The 17,066-nt window shown below is 40.1% G+C and overlaps 1 protein-coding gene across 1 annotated transcript in view; it reads right to left on the reverse strand.

The window, feature by feature from the left end:
• Positions 1–9,773: 9,773 nt before the first annotated feature.
• The window catches only part of XYLT2 (xylosyltransferase 2), a 31,275-nt gene continuing 23,982 nt past the window's right edge, over positions 9,774–17,066 (reverse strand). Inside the window, exons 8-11 of the mRNA XM_053453331.1 lie at positions 16,574–16,836; positions 16,128–16,308; positions 10,659–10,992; positions 9,774–10,552 (exon numbers count right to left, since the gene is read on the reverse strand). Of these exons, the coding sequence (XP_053309306.1) occupies positions 10,230–10,552; positions 10,659–10,992; positions 16,128–16,308; positions 16,574–16,836 (1,101 nt within the window). The 3' untranslated portion in view covers positions 9,774–10,229. The remainder of the gene's footprint in view (positions 10,553–10,658; positions 10,993–16,127; positions 16,309–16,573; positions 16,837–17,066) is intronic.

Raw genomic sequence — 17,066 nt, forward strand, 5'->3', positions numbered from 1 at the left:
GGGGCAAAGTTCTCTCACGTTTATACGAACTGAGAACGGAAATCGCGGCCTTCCTCTCAGAGTGCAACTCGACTCTTGCCGATCTGTTTAACAGTGACACGTGGCTTGCACAAGTTGCTTATCTTGCAGATGTGTTTGAGCAGCTAAACACATTAAATGTGTCTATGCAAGGGAAGGGACACAATATTTTTGCACAGACTGAAAAAACAGAGGCTTTAACCCCTTAAGGACCGGGCTCATTTTTCGTTTTGTACCCTGTGGGACCGAGGCTGTTTTGACACTTTTGTGGTGCTTGTGTTCAGCTGTAATTTTCTCCTCACCCATTTAGTGTACCCACATAAGTTATATATTGTTTTTTTCAGGACAAGATGGGTTTTCTTCAGATACCATTATTTTGATCGTATCATCTTATTTGCTATAAAAAAAAAATAAAAAAAACATGGTGAAAAATTGAAAAAAAACACATTTTATGACTTTTATTTGAAAAATCTTTTACTCACCTAAAAAAGCAAGTAAAAAAACTAGCTAAATAGATTCTACTACTTGTCCTGAGTTTAGAAATACCCAATGTTTTTATGTTTTTTTGCTGTTTTTTGTAAGTTATAGGGCAATAAGTACAAGCAGCGTTTTATGATTTCCAAATCTTTTTTAACAAATCTGGTCAGTCTGCCTCCATCTCCTCTTTGGAATATCTTTGAAGCCGGTTAACTCAATTTAATCCCCTCAAACCATATATTTTTGAAAACTAGACACCCCAGGGTATTCCAAATGCTGTTATTTTAACCCTTTCCATGCACCAATTATAGAACTACACTTTGTCAAACTTTGCACTGTCAAACAACACCCCAATGTGTGTTCAGGAACATCTCCTGAGTGCAGTGATACCCGACATGCATGGGTTTGTCGGGTTGTTTGAGATTTAAAATGCCACATTTGGGAAGTGCGCTTTTTTCTCCATTTTGGTCAGTCTGTACCTATGCCCTATCTTTGAGCTCGGCCACTCCAATTTACCCCATCAGCCATTTTTTTTATATATTAGACACCCCTTGGGTATTTGAAGTGCTTTTATTTTAACTCTTTGTTGAGATTTTTGAGAAATTTTAGCACTTGCTCAAAATAATAAACTTTATTTTTTTATTTTATTTTTTAATACTTTTTTTATATTTTTTTTACACATTTTGCAATGTACTGGATGGTTCATCTAGTGACATCACTGCATAATTATTTTTAAATGTTAGCACGTTTTTTTTTTTCCCATTTTTTATTTTTTTTGAATATTTTACTAATCACATAGTGATTAGAAATCTGGGTTCCATTGACTTGCTTGGTTGAATGCAGTACCTGTATTCAACCTGCAAGTGGAGCCAGAGTTCTCTAGAGGGTCTGGAGACCGTCTAGCGAACTCTTTCATCTTTATTGTTTTTTTCCCGGGCGGCTGTGACTGCTCTCCGGAGCGGTCACAGCCCATCCAAAGGTAAGTGTTTGGTGTCGTTGATCACTTTCTAAGCTTATTTAATTTTATGACGGTTCAGGACCGTCAAAGGTCATTTAGTGACCTTCTTGTCATGACGGTCCTGAACCGGCAAAGGTCGCGAAGGGGTTAAAAAAGAAAATGGCATTGCGGACAAGTCATATTTCCAAAGAGAGATTTGATATGTTCCCCAATGCTAGTCATGAGCTTACACACCTGGACTCCACAGGCAGAAATGAACTGAAGAACACTATAGTAGCACATCTCACAAAGCTGCAGGAACGTTTTAAAGGCTACTTCCCAGAGCAGCACAGGGATGACGGCTGGATACGCGATCCCTTTGGAATTGATTTGGAAAGCATCATGTTGCCAAGCAATGAAGAGTCAGCTTGTAGAGCTTTCATGCGATCAGATGCTAAATTTTATTTTAACTGAGCTATTCAGCACAACTTATCTTTGTGAGAGTGGCTTCTGAACTCTGGTTCAGTTAAAGACAAAGCATTGAAACAGAATGGACATTGAACATGACCTCAGAGATCCTTTGTCTACCATCACCCTAGACTTTGAGACACTCCTCAAAAGCAAAAAGCATCCCCAGTTTTCCCATTAGTTCTACCTCATATGTTTCAATGACTGTTTATTTATTTATTGGGTTTTTGCCTTAATGGCAGTTTCATTTCACTAGCGCTGTGATTACTGCACAATTAATTTTCACTAGCGCTGTGATTACTGCATTATTCATTGTGCAAAGTATCCGTTTGTTTACTGTTTAAAAAGTGCATATATATATATATATATATATATATATATATATATATATATATATATATATATATATATATATATATATATATATACACACACACACACACACACACACACACACATACTGCACAAGTTGTTTTATGGAATAAAATATAATGTTTCGGAAATGAAATTATTTTGGGGTCCTGAGGATACACGGGTTGAGAACCACTGCTCTAGAGGCCACCTGTCAGAACACAGTACTGTATATACTAACGACCTGACCAGCTGCATCTGCTCACCTGGGTGTAACCCTCCCCTTTAAATACCTGCTTACGCCTCCATTCAGGGCCTTTGCATTGTTTGGCTTGTTTGATTTGTGTACCAGACCCCGGTGTGTCCAGCTGTTTTTGAAGCCGTGTGCCCTGCCTGGCGTCTTCCAAGCCATGTGCCCTGCCATTCTGAGTTCCCCTTTATTCTTTGATTCCAGTCCTGCTTTTCTGTCTGTTGTGTACCTGTCTGTACCTACCTACCAGTCATGATGCATCAAGGGGTACAGACAGAGCCCCTGGTATCCCCTGTAACTGGGCTCCTACCGACCTGCTGGCCCAGGTCCCGACAAATGGTGAAGAAAGGGGATTTAAGTGACTTTGAATGTGGCATGGTTGTTGGTGCCAGACGGGCTGGTCTGAGTATTTCAGAAACTGAGTATTTCAGTATGGTGCCTGGTCTGATGAGTCTCAATTCCAGCTGTGACATTCAGATGGCAGGGTCAGACTTTGGTGTAAACAACATGAAAGCATGGATCAATCCTGCCTTCAATCAACGGTTCAGGATGGTGGTTATGGTGTAATGATGTGGGGGACATTTTCTTGGCACACTTTCAGCCCCGTAGTACCAATTGAGCATTGTTAAACGTGACAGCCTACGTAATAGGTGATGTCACAAGTGACATCACAAAGGTTTCCCTGTGCTAATAGAGATCCCTGGGATCATAAAATACCTCAAAGTATCTTTCCATATGGTGTGCACTGGTCTCTAATAGACAGCAGTGTAAAAAAAAAAATATAAACATAAGAATATTGTTAACTAACTTGTGTGATACTTGTGTGATACTGCTGAACATAAATGTTTGTCTTTTGTGGGAGTAATAAAAAAAAATATCACAAAGTTTGGAAGAGATTGGAGAAACAATGGCCCTAGTAAAATACCCTGGGTTGTCTCATTACAAAAACATGTAGTTTTATGTTATGTGTAACGTGTAACTTGTAATATTTGCCTATAAGGACTTCCCTATTAAGGACAAAATAGATGAAAATACTAGGTATATATGGAAGTTTACAAATTCTATAAATATGTTTTTCCCCACTGGCTCTAGCTGTGTACAATTTATATAAATGTAAAGCTGGGAAATATATTTGTTTTCATTTTTATATAATTCATATAAAATAATGTCTTGCATTTATGAATATAGAAAGTCCTACTTATGCTAAAAAAAAACAAAATATAATTTGTGTGGGTACAGATAAGACGGACATTACGTAATAAAAACATGAAAAATCTCTGCTCTCCTGTAGTGTAAAACAGCTCCGGTCCTTGAGAAAAAACAATTTAATTTATTGAAAGTAGGGAGTTGATCAAAGCCTATATCGCCCATGTGAAAAAATAATTAATCCCATAAAACTGATTGCTTGTTGTGCCACCCTTGGTAACAACAGTTGCAACAGTCAAATGTTTGCAATAACTGGAACTTTGGCCTACTCTTCTTGGCAGATTTTTTTTTAATTCGTCCACATTGGAGGGGTTTTTTGAGCATGAACTGCCCTTTTAAGGTCATACCACAGCATCTGAATCAGATTTTGACTAGGCCCCTCCAAAATGCTCGTTTCTTTTGAGCTGGACGTGCTCTGGATTATTGTCCTGCTACAACCCAAATGCGCTTGAGCTGATGGCCAGACATTCTCCTTCAGAATTTTCTGGTGGAGAGCAGTATTTATGGTTCCATTAAGATTGGCAAAATGTTTTTTTAGCAGTGGTTCACACTTTGCAACACTCCCATGGATGCCTTTTTGCAGTCTCTTTATTATGGAACTGTGAAGACTGACCTTAACTGGCAGTCATTTAAATGTTAGTCTGGACTGAAGGGGTCACACCTAAACATTTTGGACAATGCTAAGCTTCCAACTTTGTGGGAACGGTTTGGGGAAGGCCCTTCTCTTCTAACATGACTATGCACCAGTGCACAAAGCAAGTTCCATAAAGACGTGGTTGGATGAGTTTGGTGTGGAAGAACTTAACAGGCCTGCCCAGAGCCCAGAACCTCATGAAAGACCTTTCAGATGAACTGGAACCTAACATCAGTGCTTGGCCTCACAGATGCTCTACTGGATGAATGAGCAAATAATCCCACAGAAACACTCAAACATCTTTTCGAAAGTCTTCCCAGAAGAGTGTAAACTGTTACAAATGCAAAGGGGGACCCACTATATATTAATGTCTATCTATTTAGAATGCGATGTCATAAAAGTCCCTGTTGGTGTAACGGTGTTCCATCTCTAATCTTGTGGGTTTACTGCTGTAATCCAATCTTCTTTTTCAATTACTTTAATCCAATCCTCCCAAAGATCATTAAACCTATCAGATCTTAGCATATTATTTATGCCTTGCTCCATTTTAAATTGGTAAGTCAGTTGGTGCCTAAAACGTAGAATGGAGAAGGGTAAATTGCTCCTCCAATTCCTAGCTATTATAATTGTAGCAGCTATAAATCTGTGTGTAACTAGAGAGGATTGGATTTTATTAAGGATGGGCCAGTTAAGATTTAACAGGGCAGCCTCTGGGGTTCTGGGTATGTTAAAATATTCTATTTTTTCAATTAACTTTTTCAACACTCTCCCAGATTTGATTTAGTAGGGCCATTGGGTGGGCATTTGGAAGATATATATTAATCAGGGTATATAATTCTCCATTAATTTCACACACTAAGATCATATATCTACCCTCTAGATCCATATCTTTAAATTTGATGTCTACCTGGAAAAAATTTAAAGAAGATGGCAACTCATTTTCTCTTGAGGCATCAATTACCAATGGGTGATACCTCCTATGCCATCTTATTTTTTCTTTTTTCTCTAATGGGTCTACTGGACCATAGCAATCTGGATTTTTTCCTTAAGAATGAGAGTCTTGGCTTGTGGTGCATTAAGTCCCTGGATGTGGTGACTCTTGGAGGCTGACAAATCAACAATTGATCAGTAGGCGGACTTCTAGAGGGATATTTCCGATCGATAGTATGCATCATCAATCTAAGTTCTTGAAAATTTAAGGCGGAGCTGCTGAAAACTTGGCAGTAAAGGGTGCTGGAGATTTAAGAGAAAACATAAGGTAAAAAAATCATTTTAAAGCTTGTCTGATATCTCCATTAGTAAAGTGCTTGTGAACAATTTATAATCTTACAGTAATAGACAAATTATCCTTATATAAAATACTTAAGGGGGGGAAAAGAATTTATACAATTTTCCAATATAAATACCGTATTTGCTCGATTATAAGACGAGGTTTTTTCCAGAGCAAATGCTCTGAAAAATACCCCTCGTCTTATAATCGAGGTTGTCTTCTAATCAGACCTCATTCTGCTGGGGCCATGCTGCTTACCGGGCTTTGATCGCGAGCAGCGTCTCTGCTACTAGCAACAAGAGAACAGGAAGCTAGCACAGTCCTCACATAACTCTACCTCCCCCTCCTTCCTCTGGGGGCGGGGCCAAAGAAGTTGCTCGCACAGCCGGGCCCCTGCAGAAGTCTTTGAGTGAGAGATCTGCAGTTCAGGTAAGGGGGTGGGGGAGGGTTTTTGAGCAAATGGAATGAATGAGTATTTAAATGTTTGTGAATGAGTGTGTGTGTGATAGCATGGATGTGTAAGGGGGGTGGTGGTGGTGGTAGTATGGCATAGGGAGGCTGTAATCACAGGTTCCAGCATGTACTGGCTGCCTTGGCTTGATAGGAGTGTGATTGCTGTTAGCAGTTATATATATATATATATATATATATATATATATATATATATATATATATATATATATATATATATATATATATATATATATATATATATATACACACACACACACACACACATATACACCACACACATACATATATATACACCTTCAGAAATGCATTTTAACCCCCTATATGCCACTCAGCCCCATGATATGCCTTTTAACCCCCTATATGCCAGAGTGGCATATAGGGGTATAAGGCATATCATGGGGCAGAGGGGCATATAGGGGGGTATAAGACATTTCTGGAGGCAGAGTGGCATATAGAGGGTTAAAAGGCACATCATGGGGCAGAGTGGCAAATAGGGGGGTATAAGGCATTTCTGGGGGCAGAGTGGCAAGCCTGGGGGCAGAGTGGCAAGCCTGGGGGCAGATGTGCATAACTGGGGGGGGCGGGTTGGCAAATAAAAGGAAATAAAAAATATATATTTTTCTCAATCATAGCTTTTATTAAATATGAAAATTAGTTTACATGAATTAATATTTACAAGTAAAACTTTTTTCCTATAGGGTAGTCTTATATTCAAGCTTTTTGTTTTTTTCCTAAATTAATATTTTGATTTTGGGGGGTCATCTTATAATCAGGCTCGTCTTATAATCGAGCAAATACGGTAATTCAAGTGCTTCTAAACATTGGTCTCACTTAATAAGTGTTATGCAGGGCCCTGGGGTAGCACCGGTAGCTGAACCCACAAGTCCAAGGTCGGGGCAGGCGGCACAGAAGCAAGGTCGAGGATATCAGAGGTCGGGTCAGGCAGCACAGGATCAAGGTCAAAGACAAGCCAAGGTTCGGTACACGATAGACACAGATATAGCACAAGTACTAGAAACACAAAAACCCAGAGCAAACAACAGTAACACTGCAGCAATGCAGCGCCGACACGTACGTCCGTGTGCGAGCGCCGTGCTGCGGGGACTCACTCATATACTTGCGAGCGCCGCGGACATGCCGTGCACGTCATCCCACGGGCGCCGCCCACAAGCGGCAGACCGACGCGGGACCCCAGCGGACACGGTAGGTGTAACAATAAGAGGATTTCCTTAAAAGTCCCGATCTGCACATTTGTGAAGTGCATACGTGCATTACAGCTTCCCTTAAAGAGGAACCAGCTTAATTGTTATCCAGTGGTAAGATATTTATAAAAATGATATCTCACTTTGATGAAAAGAGAGTTTCCTTATTGTTCCCATATACGATAATTATAATAAACATATAATCGTTTCAACTTCTATATAGTAGAGCATCACCTTTCTGAAGAGGAAAAAGAATCTTCTTTTTATTAATCTTTTAATAATAAAGTGCTTATAAACATTAACCTTGCTTAACAAGCAGATTTCTTTAGGCAGATCAATCCATACAGTTGTGGAGTGTTAAAACGGTGTCCTGGAGCCATGATGGCTTCCCCCTCCTATGTGGGGTTTCTTTACTAAAGCAGAAGTTGGTTTCAACTCTCTGAACTTACTGCGTGTTACAAAGGACCATGCGTTGCAAGTTGCTACTGCGAGGTAAGTGCTGATCTGTACCTTTTTTTTTTAAATTATTATTACCGTATTTGCTCGATTATAAGACACTGATTATAAGACGACCCCCCAAAATTTGAATATTAATTTAGGAAAAAAAAAGAAAAAGCCTGCATATAAGACTACCCCCTATAGGAAAAAAGTTTTACTGGTAAATATTAATGTAAACTATTTTTTCATATTTAATAAAACTATGATTAAGAAAAATGCATTTTTTATTTCCTTTTATTTGCCACTCTGCACCCCAGAAATTGCTTATACCCCCCTATATGCTACTCTGCCCCTCCAACTTACCAATGCATCCCCAGACTTGTCCCCCATGCTTCAGACTCACTGGTGTCTAGTGGGACCAGCCGGTGGACATCTGAGCGATGATGCGTGTAGACAACCTCTGCTGTCAGTTCAGCCTGGCCTTCTATGACTGAACACCGGAAAATCAAGTCACGTCTGTGCTCCCTCATAGAAGCCCCGGCAGAAGTGATGTCAGAAGCGGAGGTTCTGCGCGCGCATCTCACAGACGTTCACCGACTGCCAGGGAGAAGGATCCAGGTCCCCATGAAGCGCTGCTGTAACGATTATGGTGAGGTAGGACCCCAGATGGCAGAGTTAGCCAGGCCAAACAGGAACCAGAAAGTCAGAGAACCAACCGGGTCAGACAGGTAATCAGGATAAGCCAAATCAGAATCCAGAGACGAGGTCAACAAGCCGAATCAAACGGGTCAAACGAAGAAATAGTCACAGCAACTCGCACAGGAAAACCACAGAATACACCAACCAAGGGTGAACCAGAAGAGGAAGTCCAGGTTTAAATAGGGACAGGTGGAGGTGTGTCTTGCATTAAGGAGGTCACCCGAGGTTATAAGAACACGTTACGTATGTAACGTGTAATATTACTTTTTGGCCACACGGTGGCGCTGTGCTACCCGTTTGCCGCTTGGACGGCCACGCGGTGAAGACGCCGACCGGGTAGCGGTGGTACTAGCTGCCCGGGAAGCCGGTCGAGGAGGCAGCGTCGCGGGACCGGCCACGGCGCGGGACCGGAGAGGCAGGTAAGTCCTTACAGCTGCTTGGTGACCCGCCTCTCTGGCACTTCCGCTGGGGCTTCTATTGAACTACTGAGTCAACATAAAATAAATTGCCAACACACAAAGTTTTAGGACCTGCTTAGATGGTAACTGTCTGAAAAAGACATCCAAGGACACAAAAGCTTACATAACATGTTTGGCCCAATAAAAGGAATCTCCTTTGCCTAAACAATCCCTCCTTTGCAGCAATACACACCTACCCCGTCACACAATTAGTTCTTTTATTTCACCTGTGCAAAAACAAAAAAAGTCATTGCAAATGTAAAACAGTTAATTGAGAAATAAAAAAAAAAACATTTTTTTTAAAAATACATTTAAAGGGCAAATTGCATGAACAAAAATACATGTCTCCTCTAGCATAAAACAGTTTAGGATTGACACAAAACTGTCAGGTGATATTTTGGGTAGTTTTTCCTGCTCAGACCGTGCAGTGAGTGGATTTTTATGGCAATGTTAATAAAATGCATTTCTCCATAGTCCATGTCTGGCTGGGTGATTAAAACTGACCCATTGTTTTACATAGGTAGTATGATTTTGTCTAGTAGCTTGTTATCTTAGCCCAGAACTTGAACACGCACAAATGGTGCAGATGCCTGAAAATGTTATCGGAAAAAAACAGATGTTTTTAAATTGGCTATAACAGCCTCCTCATTAAACAAATTTCACGTCATAACATTTTTGTTAATAAAATGCTTCATATTGTCACAAACTATGTGCAGATACACACCAAACAACATGCTGTGCAAAGGAGGTTGTACTGCACAAGCATCCTTTGGTACTTTTTCCATTAACAGGGGTTAGCCTTCATTAGCTTGATAATGGCTGCAAACTTAATCTCAAAGAGTTAAGAGATTATGTGGATCCAAATGAAATAGTAGTTATTCCGATTATATATTTTTCTTTTTAAGTGACATTTATAGAATCACCTGCTTATCATGGCAAGCTAAACTGTCAGTATTAGCCTGGGTTGTTTATCTATACTGAAGGTAAAGAAATATATTTCCAGAGAACCAGCCCCTAGTGAAAAAAAAATACATGAAGGAACATATTGTTTAGTCTGTTTCATAGCAGCAGTCGGTGCCTTATGATTTATTTGCACATTTGGGGACAAGACCCTGTACAATAAGGTGCCACTCATCCTGTTCTCAATATGTTGATTATGGAAAGTATTGTCCAGTCCTGACTGAGAGGTGGCAGGAGCTCAAAGGTCACAGCTGGCAACAATCCTTACAAGCAACTGTCTGACACAGCCTTGCAAAATTCTGTAAATTTGTATTAATATCTGTATGGTTGTCCAGTAGACTAGGTTGAACTGCACTTCAACCTTATAGTTTCATTCTTCAGGCTCTGCTACCTCAGTCGACCATCAAGTCCAACAGGACCCAGTTCAGACTTTGGGTCAGGTGACAGAGAGCTCCAGTGTGTATCTGAGCAGATGGGAAGTGAAGAACAGGAGGAGGAGAATGATTTTGTGCAAACTCCTCCCACGGACCAAAATCTTTTTAAGCTTTCATCAGTCCAGAGTTCCAATTGCTTATCCCGAAGTTCAGACATTTCATTAGCTTTTTTTTCAATCTCAGCACGTGGAGGTAAATCTAAAACACCACTGAGACCCTGGAAATTTTGCTCCATATACTGACCATGAGGAGGACCTGAATGCAACCAGCTATCTCCTGTGTGGAAAGAGATATACAAATATATATATATCGTAAGTAATTTAAGAAATGCACGTCTCTCTATAATGAATTTATTTTTATTCTAACTATAGCGTACTCTCACCTTTCTGCAGGGGTTCCTTGTTATGCAAACTCAGTGGTATTACAAGGAAATGGACCTCTGCCACCATCTCCCAAAAATGCAGGATGCGTACACTCCAGACCCCAGGGCGCAATGGGTGGGCTAGAGGGGGCTTGTACTGAGTATAATCTGCCTCAGAGTCCACAGAAATATCATATGAGGCAGCCACAATGTATGTGGGATCAATCCAGACCACAGTAACTGTCAAATTGATTCCATGAGTCCACTTCTGTACAGCAACTGGCTCATCCAAGGGCCCAATAAGACCACCAAAGTTACGAAAAATCCTTTCCTTGGGATCCCATTCTGTTCCTACCTGAAATGTTAAGCATCATCATTATACATATACCGAATAGCTAAGTGAGTCATAAATGCATGCAAATGTTAAGCAACAAGGGATAAATTTGTTAAACCCCCTTCAGGCTGCTATGGACGTACATGTATGTCCTAAAAATCTTGTGTAGCAGGGACAGTGACATTAGGTGCGAGTGCAGATAGGCAGTTACCTAAAGAATGCCTTACTGCGTGATTAGCAATCCATTCGTGAAGACGTCACTATTGACGTCAACCTCAAGGTTACAGGAGGACAGGATATCCCCTAAACCTCTCTAAACATTGCTGGGATATCTGATTGTTCCCCCAACTGGCCGATCATGCGTATTGCAATCTCCAATGCAGTGTATCAGTGCAAGGGGAAAAATCACTAAAAATAGAAAAATAAAAAGAAACTGAGCTAAGTGATATCATTGTCATCACATACATAAGATGTTTAAGAGGTCCTTAAAGGGATCTCTACCCATAGTCCACTGGTAACAGTGCAAGAAAAACTATATATAAAATAAACATTGCTTTAGCTCTACATGTAAAAAGTATAAACCGCCCCTGTTCACTGCCCCTAAACACGTTATGCCATTACTATTAAAAATACATGTAAGTGATGGATGTGCCCCTCTACAACGTAAAAAATATGTATGTAGCGAACATAAGTTTCCCCTATTGTTCAATAGGGGCACCTAAAGCATAGAAGAAAATTTAAGAAAATTGCATTTTTTATCTCCCCCTGGGCCTGAGGTTGTGAAGAAGCAGTTTTTGGTTTTGTTTACATTTCTCTACTCCCCTCACGAACTAATCATTGGACCTACGCATGTCATTTGCTCTGTCACAAGCTACAAACTAACTAGAAATCTGACCTCTATAATAACCTAAAAGCTGTTTTATTTCCGCTTAGGTTCTGCTTGGAGTTACCCTACCAACAAGGCACGTTAGGATGATTTTACCTCTTGGAGACTCACTGACATTTTATGGAGTTCTCAAAACATTGTTCCTTTAAAAAAAACAAAAAAACGTGATATACAGATGTAATGTCATTTACCGGATCCCTTAAATGAGAAGAGTTTAATTTAGAAGTGCGACTCATTCTTTGGCTGTAAGCCTCCAGGTAGGAAGCACTTTTAGCCTTTACTGTGCATGTATACAAAAGCATTGGGTGATGTGCTTTTATGTTCACACTAATCCATTATCTCATAGTAGTGCTTGGGACATCTTAAAACGCAAATGGAATTTTTAGCCAAAATGTATGATCTCAAGATGTTAGAGTGAATGTGACAGCGCTCTGAGCACCATTACATTCAAAGAGGATTTCAATTCTCAACTCTACTCAGCTAACAATGTGTGATCAGAACGACATGTTGTAGCCACAATGACACAAGGCTGCAATTAGGAGAGCTCACCTTAGGACTGTCCTGATTACTGTACAGGGATATCTTACCGTCGATGTCATCCGTGGCATCAAAGGTGTTCCCTGTACTAATAGATAGTGTGTGTGTATAAAATAAATATATACACACACTGTACAGTAAGGCAATACAATATAGAATACATAGTAAGGGCTTGCTTTTCTCCAAGTGACTTGCTTTCTGTAAGTAGCCACTTTATGCACTGCAGCAGCAGAGAAGTGGTATTATAAATATACCAACAGTGGGTTTGTATCTCAACCAGCAATAAGATGGCTGAAGGGTTTTTGACAAAACAAAACAAAATAAATTGTGTGTTGGTTTGGTTAACTGTTTTTTTAGTATGTAATTAGTTAAGGGTGGGGCTTATAATCAATTAACTGTGTTACTCTGTATAAAGTAAGTGGTTAAACTCACAGAGCTTGTTCATAGTACGCGCTTGCTTATCTCCAAGTTTCTGTTAGTGGCCAGTTTGTGCACCACAGCAGCAGTTAGTATAGTAGGTTAAAAAAAGACTTCAGTCCATCTAGTTCAACCTTTCACACATACCTATTTCTATAGTTGATCCAAAAGAAGGCAAAAAACCCCTGCGTGGGGCAATTACCAATTATGCCACAACAGGGAAACAAAGATATCCACAGCGTTACATAATACAACATCTTTAGGCAGAGTTCCATATTCTTATTGTTCTTACTGTGAAGAACCATTTCCAATGCTGATGCTGAAATCTCCTTTCCTAAAGTCTCAACTGATGACCCTGTGTCTTTTGTAGAGACGTCTTGGTGAAAAGATCACTAGAGAGCTATTTATACTGACCTTGTACGTATCTGTACAATACGATCATATCCCCTCTTAGACGTCTCTTTTCAAGTGAAAACAAGTTCCGTTTTTCTAGTCTTTCTTAATAACTAAAATACTCCATTCCTCTAATTAACTTCTCCAGCTCTATAACATCCTTCTTAAAAACCGGTGCCCAAAATTGCACTGCATATTAAAGGTGAAGCCTCACCATTGCTTCATAAAGAGGTAAAATTACTGGCTTTTGCAACCACTGACTGGCACTGCACTTTGTTGCTAAGTCTATGGTCTACAATTATAGTCCTTCTCATTTTCTTCTTTTCCCAATGGAATTCCGCTTAGAGTGTAGGTTGCATGCTTATTTTTGGTAACCAAAGTCTATCTATATTGAATCTCATCTGCCACTTATTTGCCCAGTCCCCTAGTTTATCCAAATCATTCTGAAGAGAAGCTACATCCTGGTCAGACTTTATAACCTTACCTAATTTTGTGTCATCAGCAAACACAGAAAAGTGACTACCAATATCTATTGCAAGATCATTCATAAATATGAGAACTGGACCCAAGATAGAACCCTGAGGGACCCCACTTACCACAGTTGTCCAGTTTGAGAATTTACCATTAACAATGACTCTTTGCACCCTGCCACTAAGCCAATTTTTCATCCAAACACAGGCTTTTTCTCCAAGACCTATTTGTCCCAGCTTATACAATAACTGCTGGTGTGGAACAGTGTCAAATGCTTTTGAAAAAATCTAAATAGACAACAACAGTTAGTGCCACAAAGGAGTCGTAAGAGAAACCAATGTAAGCTAGATATTGTTTCAATTCTGTAATCCCTTTATAAAGTATGAGCAAGCTTGGAGATCTCACTTCATGCCATATGTATGCATGCTTGGAACATCAGTTCCTGGGTCCATATCGCTGTGGCAAGTGTGAGCAATTAGTCTCTCTGGAAGCTGAGGTTGGAGCTTTAAAATTGGCAATCTTGAGGAGTCTCTTGCTCACTGAGCAGAGTTTAGATGAGGGCCCTAGCAGGCACATAGCTGAGTGATAGTTAGATGTGGTTGCAGTGGGGGAGGGAAGAGAAAAGAGGAAGGACAGTCCTGAGTTTTTCCATTCCAACAAATTTGCCCATTTAAGTGAGCATGTCGGAAAGAGCTGTGCTCCCTAACAGCCGGGAAAGCAGCTCATCCAGTGTATAGGGGATCCAGAAGGCATGTTGTGGTGGTAAGGGATTCTATAATTAAGAGAACAGACAGGGTAATCTGTGGCGCTGATAGCAGCAACCGAGTGGTTTGATGTCTTCTGGGGGGCCGGGTTCTGCATATTGCAGACAGAGTGGATAGATTATTGAGAGGGGCTGGTGAGGATCCAGCTGTCTTGGTGCACATTGGCACCAATGACATAGTAAAAGAAAGATGGAGAGTCCTAAAAGGTAATTATGGGGACTTGGGGAGTAAGAATAATAATAATAATAAAAAAAAGAAAAAAAGACTTCCAGGGTAGTATTCTCAGAGACTTTAAACTAGAAATGGGGGGGAATAATTATCAGGCTAGGCACTATAGAAAGGGGAGGTGTTTTAGTTAGTAACCAGGTGTTTGGATCTGGGGGATTTGTACAGATAATAGAGAAGCATATACCCCCCCCCCCAAACAAGGACAGAGCACTTGCAGCATGTGTGTTAAATGATAAGCTAAAGGTCATGTCTACAAATGCTCGAAGTTTAGGGAATAAGATCCATGAACTTGTAACAGTAGTGGCAACGGAGAATGTTCATTTAGTGGCTGTTACTGAGACTTGATGTCATTAAAAGAGCTTGGTGGTATACTAGCAAAACCATTAACGGATTTATTTAACAAATCATTGTTAACAGGAGTCGTCCCAGAGGATTGTAAATTAGCGAATGTTGTGCCCATTCACAAAAAAGGCGGTAGGGAGGAGTCGATCAACTACAGGCCCGTAAGTCTTACATCTGTAGCAGGGAAATTAATGGAAAAGGATTGTTGAACACCTGAAGTCACATGGGTTTCAAGATCAAAAACAACATGGGTTTACCTTGGGAAGATCATGCCAAACTAATCTTATTAATTTTTTTGGTTGGGTGACTAAAGTAAATGATCAAGGTGGTGCAATAAACAGTGCACATCTGGATTTCAGTAAGACTTTTGACGCTGTCCGACATAGAAGACTTATAAATAAACTGCAATCTCTGAGTTTAGATCCCAATATTGTTCAATGGATTAGGGAGTGGCTGAGTCACACAAAACAGAGGGTTGTGGTCAATGGAGTATATTCGGAGCAAGGTCTTGTTACCAGTGGGGTACCTCAGGTATCTGTACTTGGACCCATTCTCTTTGATATTTTTATTAGCGATATTGCGGAAGGTTTTGATGGTAAGGTATGTCTTTTTGCCGACGACACAAAAATTTTCAACATGGTTCATGTTCCTCGTGAGACCACACTTGGGGTATTGTGTACAGTACCGGAGACCATATCTCCAGAAGGATATAGATGTGTTGGAGAAAGTTCAGAGAAGGGCTACTAAAATGGTTCATGGATTTCAAGATAAAACTTACCCGGAAAGGTTAAATGATCTTAACATATATATAGCCTGGAAGAAAGATGTGACAGAGGGGATATGATAGAAACATTTATAAGGTTTAAAGGTAACATCAGGAAATATTACTTCACTGAAAGGGTAGTGGATGCATGGAATAGCCTTCCAGCAGAAGAGGTAGATGTTAATACAGTAAAGACATTTAAGCAAGCATTTGATAGGCATAAGGCTAAGCTAGATATAAGATAAGGCCAGGGACTAAGGAAAGTATTCAGAGTTTGGGCAGACTGGATGGCCGAATGGTTCTTATCTGTCCTCACTTTCTATGTTTCTATGAGGTAAAGACTGTACCTACAAACCTCCACATTTTGTATACGACTGGTTGCTCCATGCTGCTCTGCCAATATTAAAGTGCCTTGTGGCATCATCCAGATCTCAAGTGTTTCTCCACTCTCCATCTTTTGCGTGATAAGGTAACCTTGGAAGCGGTCATCATAAAAATAAATTTCTGCACTGGATGGGAAACCCGACGCAAAGAATCTGTGGGAAGTTGAAAACACATGATCACCATAACGTTTCTTTATATTATATACCAACACAATCCAGGAGTTAGGAAAGGATAATTTTAGATTACTGTTCAAAAAAGCCATTAATGACCTGTAGATAATGCAGATTCATCTAACATTCTCTTCCTGCACTCAATATACTATTTAATATAGCCACAGTCTTACGGTTGATCATATTTCAAAATGTCATTATTTGTACAGCCTAAGCTCAAGAGCACAACTTTACTCTTTTTCCTTACTTGCATGCGGTCCATCTCTGTTCTTGTTTAGGATCCTGTAATTCATGCAATGCTAAACGTGTGAATGATAAGTATGCAGTCATAATAACATCACTTATGCCTTCAAGTCCTTCCACGCTGCTGTACACATTTTCCCAGTATGCTTTTAGGCCAGGAGTCCCAGGAGGAGGCTCCCCAAACAGATGAGCATCCAAAACATCCAAAACGTCCTGGTTTACTGATGACTCAAACTTCCGTGCAAAAAAAGTAGGCCTGGAGAGTTGCTGAAATATGTAAAATACAACAGGAAGCTTTAGCAGTGTCATTGGAAAAAATACAGTAATGTGTTACAATTAGCAAACATGAGTAACCTCTGCACAGGAAAAGAGTAAAGAAAACCAGTATTGTACAAAAGAAACAGCAATCACACTCATATCATGCCCAAGCAGCCAGTACATTCTAGAACCTGGGCATGATAGGAGTGTGATTACAGGCTCCCTATGCCATGCTACCC

The sequence above is a fragment of the Spea bombifrons genome, chromosome 13, assembly GCF_027358695.1.
Source record: "Spea bombifrons isolate aSpeBom1 chromosome 13, aSpeBom1.2.pri, whole genome shotgun sequence".
In the NCBI taxonomy this organism is placed as follows: Eukaryota; Metazoa; Chordata; class Amphibia; order Anura; family Pelobatidae; genus Spea; species Spea bombifrons.